Source organism: Pangasianodon hypophthalmus, chromosome 15 (assembly GCF_027358585.1).
Source record: "Pangasianodon hypophthalmus isolate fPanHyp1 chromosome 15, fPanHyp1.pri, whole genome shotgun sequence".
In the NCBI taxonomy this organism is placed as follows: Eukaryota; Metazoa; Chordata; class Actinopteri; order Siluriformes; family Pangasiidae; genus Pangasianodon; species Pangasianodon hypophthalmus.
This window is the reverse complement of record NC_069724.1, coordinates 3,641,082-3,645,728: the sequence shown is the minus strand read 5'-3', so window position 1 is coordinate 3,645,728 and position 4,647 is coordinate 3,641,082. Positions and strand designations below refer to the sequence as shown.

The window sequence follows — 4,647 nt, the reverse complement described above, 5'->3', positions numbered from 1 at the left end:
CATTGGTCCTGATGTATTTCTTTGCAGGTATCTGAGAAGACCAAAAGGTGATTTCTACCATAAATAAATAAATATACAAACAAACAAATAAACAAGCAAAAAAATAACTAAAAATTCCATGGTTTATCATGGCGATAGGGAACAGGTCAAACCTGCAAGAGCAAATATACTGAATATGGGTGAATTTATCAAATATTTCTTATTATAAAATTATTATAAATCGAATATTATTGTCAGTTTCATTTCAAGCGTTACATTTTTTTTATTCTATTGGCAAATAATTTTGAAATGAATGCTTAACATTAGAAAAAAATACCAGCCAGTTGAACAAGGCTATTTCAAGTTTGAGATTAGTTTAAAATGTCTAGAAATAGGTTTAATAATCATTCATTGTATTTGGTTTATTGTAATCCTATAATTATAGGAAATCCTAGATACATTTGACTATATTCAAGATATTATTACTTGCTAAGATGCCATTTTTTGCAGTACAGTGTGTGTGTTTTGTGCTTGTTTTTTCATCTGGAAGCAGATGTTGAACTCCGTAGTTGATGTTTTAAAAGTGAGGATTGCTTTAAAAAAGAGCACAAACCTAATGAGAAAACATTTCCATCAGCACAACCTTAAAAATCAATTTGTTTAGAGCTGGAGGGGAAAAAATCATTAAATTGTGCATGGTGTAATGGATGACTTAATGGCAGTATTACTAATTCTGCTATTTACGATGCATCTTTGTGTGTTTGATCAATGATTAAAGAAATCAAAAACATTCCTCAAAACTGCTTCCTCTCTTGGTCACGACTTCCCCCAGAGTCTTAGCGAACTGGAGTCAGTTTTCCCCTGAAATATTTACATCCAGACATTAGAAATACTTTCTTAGCAGAAATGATATTTTTACGTTCCTGCTCCAGCATTCTGCTCCGTCTCTTTAGATGGAAACCAGTTAGAAAGAAATAAAAGGAATGCTTAATAACATTCTTCACATGTGAGCACATCTCCTCTGCATATAAGAAGCCTAGTGTAGAAATAAAACCAAACGACGAATTTAACGAGACACACGTATTTATTTTTAACATGTTCAGAGCATCCTTCTACTTTGCAGTGTGATTTGTTGCTTGTAGAATCGTAATAAAAATACTTTCTATATGGATCTTTTCAGCTATCTAATGTAATCTCTTCCTGTAGGCAGGCGTGCAGGAAGTGATGAATTCTGGTCAGGAATTTAGGTCTGTTGGGGAAATGTTTAGACTTTCTTGAAATCACACTAGAACTGAAATTGCTTAACCAGTTAAGCACTTTTTAAAATAACGTTTTCACTCTGGAACACTTTAGAATTTTCAACTACGTTTAATGAAAAGTTTTTGTGGCGTTTTCCTTCCCTGCAGCTTTTCTAATCACTGTTTACATCCCACCCAGGTTTAGGTCAAACCTTGTATTTCTCCTTGTCCTTTTCACTTTTGTTACAATTCACACGTCATCGGGTGTATGATCTATTCCAAGTGAACGTTTCATGCTCTTCAAAAGTGACCAACCTTGAATGAGATGAGAGTTGTCTCTGTGAACCCAAGACAGGCCTCTCTCTCCGCAGCATGGTTGGTCTCCTCCTCCTGTGTGCCATGGCACCTGTTTTTTGCCTGAGCCCCTGGACAATATCCCATCCAACAAACCCTTCCATGAAGCATTTTCTTTCCTCAACTTTGAAGAACTCTGTGACAACCTGGAAATATTCCAGCACTGCGTTGTGGCTCCAGGAAGCAGCGGTTTGAGGGCCCTCCTGCAAGAAGCCACAATGGCTTCCCTGGGATGTCAGGGCCAGAAAGAAATATGGGTTGTTATGGAAGATGGACATGGGTAAGGTGGAGGCTGGAGGCAGTAAAGGGTCATCAGTGCTGCACAAGCAAAGCACAGGAACAGCGACTTCATCGGCATCTCGCAAGGGTTCGTTACGTTCCCAGTAACTGGCCCAGTTAGTCTGTACAGATCTAAGCTCCACACCCTGCTCCAGTGTGTCCTTCTGACTGGTGTCTAGCAATCTGACTGAACAGAACATCAACTTCTCCATGTCTTGAAGAGAATGACAGCTGAAGATTTTCTCAGTATCCATAACTGTACTTAGAGCAGTTGCATACCTGTGTGTACAAGGACAAAGTTGTTGAACTAGGTTTACCTTCAGTGGTTTAAACAATAGTCATTTAAGACCAAGAGTAAATTTCTTGACAAATATAACAAAAACATCATTTTCTACTTATTGTTATCTCTGATTTTGTTCATTCTGTTTATTGTCTCTGATTTTGTTAACGGGGTTGCCGCTTGGTGGCATCAGCTGGTACTGTGGGACGGGGCTTATTTCATTCGCACACCTACACATCTTTGTGCTGGTCTATAGAATATGTTCAGCAACCCCACACTAGCTAGAAATCACTGAAGCCCAGGCCTTGCTAATGTATAGTTTAGAGATAAAGCAGTGATGGAAGTTTTACCAGTAGACTGTATATGAGAAACCAGAGAAATCTAGTTTTAAAGAACAATGCTTCAGTGAGTTTTTAATCCCACAGTGTACATTTAACCAGACGGAGAACAAAACAACACAGACATATGAGACAGAACATAGGCTGTGTTGTACAAATTAGCCAAAGATTTTGCAGCCAAAGATTTTGTCCATGGTGCCAAGACAACAGGCTTTATAAAGTCATATTCAGCTCTTGGGAGTTTTGCTGGTTTCTACTGGCAAATAAATATCCCCACTCCCACCTTAAAAACACAGGGCATGACAACATGGGGAGGAAAGCTACTTGCGTTGCTATTTCAATTGAGTTGTTGCTTTAACTATCTGAAATACTTTGCACAAATATATTGACATGAATATCGATCATCAAACCTTCTATTGGTTTAAAGCTTGCGTAATTTAAAAGCAGAACTGTGAATATAAATTACCTGCTGAGTTGCAGCTTGCGATAAAGCAATGCTGCCTCATGATATAGTTTTGGGAAAGGTGTCTCAAAGAACAGTTGTCCGTGGAACACAGGTGATATACAAGCAGCTGCTACCAGGTAGGAAGATGAGCCACACTCCCCAAGGTAAGACAGCAGCAGACCAGACCCAGAACCTTCACTGACAGCAAACAAAACTGAAGATGGATGGTGGCTCTGAATGTATAGTACAGCCTGCACCAGATCAGAAGGATCCCCAAACTCCTGGTAACGTGGAGTAGCAAGCGGACATCCACCATGACCACGACGATGGAAGACCACAGGGTAGAAACCTTGCTGCAGAGCCAAGCGACACAAGCTCAGCAAATTTTGTGTGATCTTCCCCAAAGCATTAGGAATCAGAATGATAATTGGTGGAGTGCTGGTATGGCAGCCTGGAGCTCTTTCTCCTGGATAATGATCCCTCTTAGCCTGAGAGTTCTGGTCTATCAGCCTGATAGCCCAATCCAGGGCTATGATACCGCCATCTTGTATTAGTAAATGATCCCTAGTGAAGGTTATTCCACAGTCTGTTTGTGCACCTTCCTCAATGGGCCATATGAAATTGAAGAAAATTTGTAAATGAGGGTCTGCTTTTGGCCACCTAGCCAGTGGTGCACATGCTAAAGCTTTACAGTTCTGTATGATGTAGTTTGCCAGAACTGTCGGTTTGTAGATCAGCTTTATTTTTGGCTCCTGGTCACCAGTGGCGTAAAAAACACTGGGGTGTGGAAGCTTCAATATCGAGCAGATTATGATCCATATATGCCAAAGTAGCGGCCTTGTTCCTTCCTCCACAAGATGGCAAATCCACCTTGATCGAAAAAGTATAGCAATCGAGAACAGGAACATTGAAGGCATCAGGCAGAAGAAGAATTCCCACATGACTGAGCTTCAGCCTTGGAAACACAAGTCTAGCAGTAGAAAGCAAGCACTGTTTTATCCTGTTCAGGTCCATGCAGACAGAGGAGCTGTTTGTGGGAAGCTGTTGAAACTAAATGCTCACAGGGATCAGCTCTTCAAAACAAATTAGTCTCCTCCTTGTTCACTGATCAAATAGTATACTTGTAGCTGAAGGAAATGAAGCTAATTGGAAATCAGATGAAACAAATCTTGATTACTTGAATGAGTTTGATCCTTTAGTTCGTTCTCATTATGGAGCTCAAAGACGTGACCAATCCAAACAGAGCTTGAGTAGGGCAAGGACCTGAAGGGTATTGCGTCTGCACAACCTTTGGACCTCGACTGTTTGTTTATGTAACCAGAAGGTATTGTGAACTCATGTAAGATGATGTCAGAGAAAATGACAACAAATTTTTTAATTTAATACTGTTGCATGGTTCTGCCTTTCAGTAGGGGGGGAGAGAAAAATATGTGACTGTCAAAAAAATTATTAGGTAAAAATCAGGTCAAATAAAATAACAATGTCAAAAAGAAAAATGCTACACTGTTTGAATAATTGCATCATATTAATCTCATTAATCTCATGCTCATCCAGTATAATTATATATCCCACACATTTAACTTTAAATTTTGAACAGAAGTATAGTGGTTGGTGAAGCACAACCATTCGGTAACCTGGTAAAAATCAGGTAGTTCTGTTTTCTGAACCAAATACCTGTAGAACCTCCATTTTTCTCCGTCAAGTTATTACATCTCGGTTTCATATTGTTATTGA

At 39.3% G+C, this 4,647-nt stretch overlaps 1 protein-coding gene across 1 annotated transcript; it reads right to left on the bottom strand.

Annotated features, from left to right (window-relative positions):
* Positions 1-441: 441 nt before the first annotated feature.
* Positions 442-4,617, bottom strand: LOC113541763 (coronin-6-like). Its single transcript, XM_026938916.3, has 2 exons — positions 2,935-4,617; positions 442-2,129 (listed from the first exon to the last, which is right to left on the bottom strand). The coding sequence occupies exons 1-2, from the start codon at positions 3,852-3,854 to the stop codon at positions 1,475-1,477; spliced, it is 1,575 nt and encodes a 524-aa protein (XP_026794717.1). The 5' UTR covers positions 3,855-4,617; the 3' UTR covers positions 442-1,474.
* Between the last annotated feature and the right edge of the window lie 30 nt (positions 4,618-4,647).

Excerpts from the sequence above, each read along its gene's own strand:
- LOC113541763 (XM_026938916.3), bottom strand. The coding sequence starts at position 3,854 with ATGTGGGAATTCTTCTTCTGCCTGATGCCTTCAATGTTCCTGTTCTCG. Across the intron at positions 2,130-2,934 it reads CGCAAGCTGCAACTCAGCAG|GTATGCAACTGCTCTAAGTA; the intron begins GTAATTTATATT and ends TTGTACACACAG.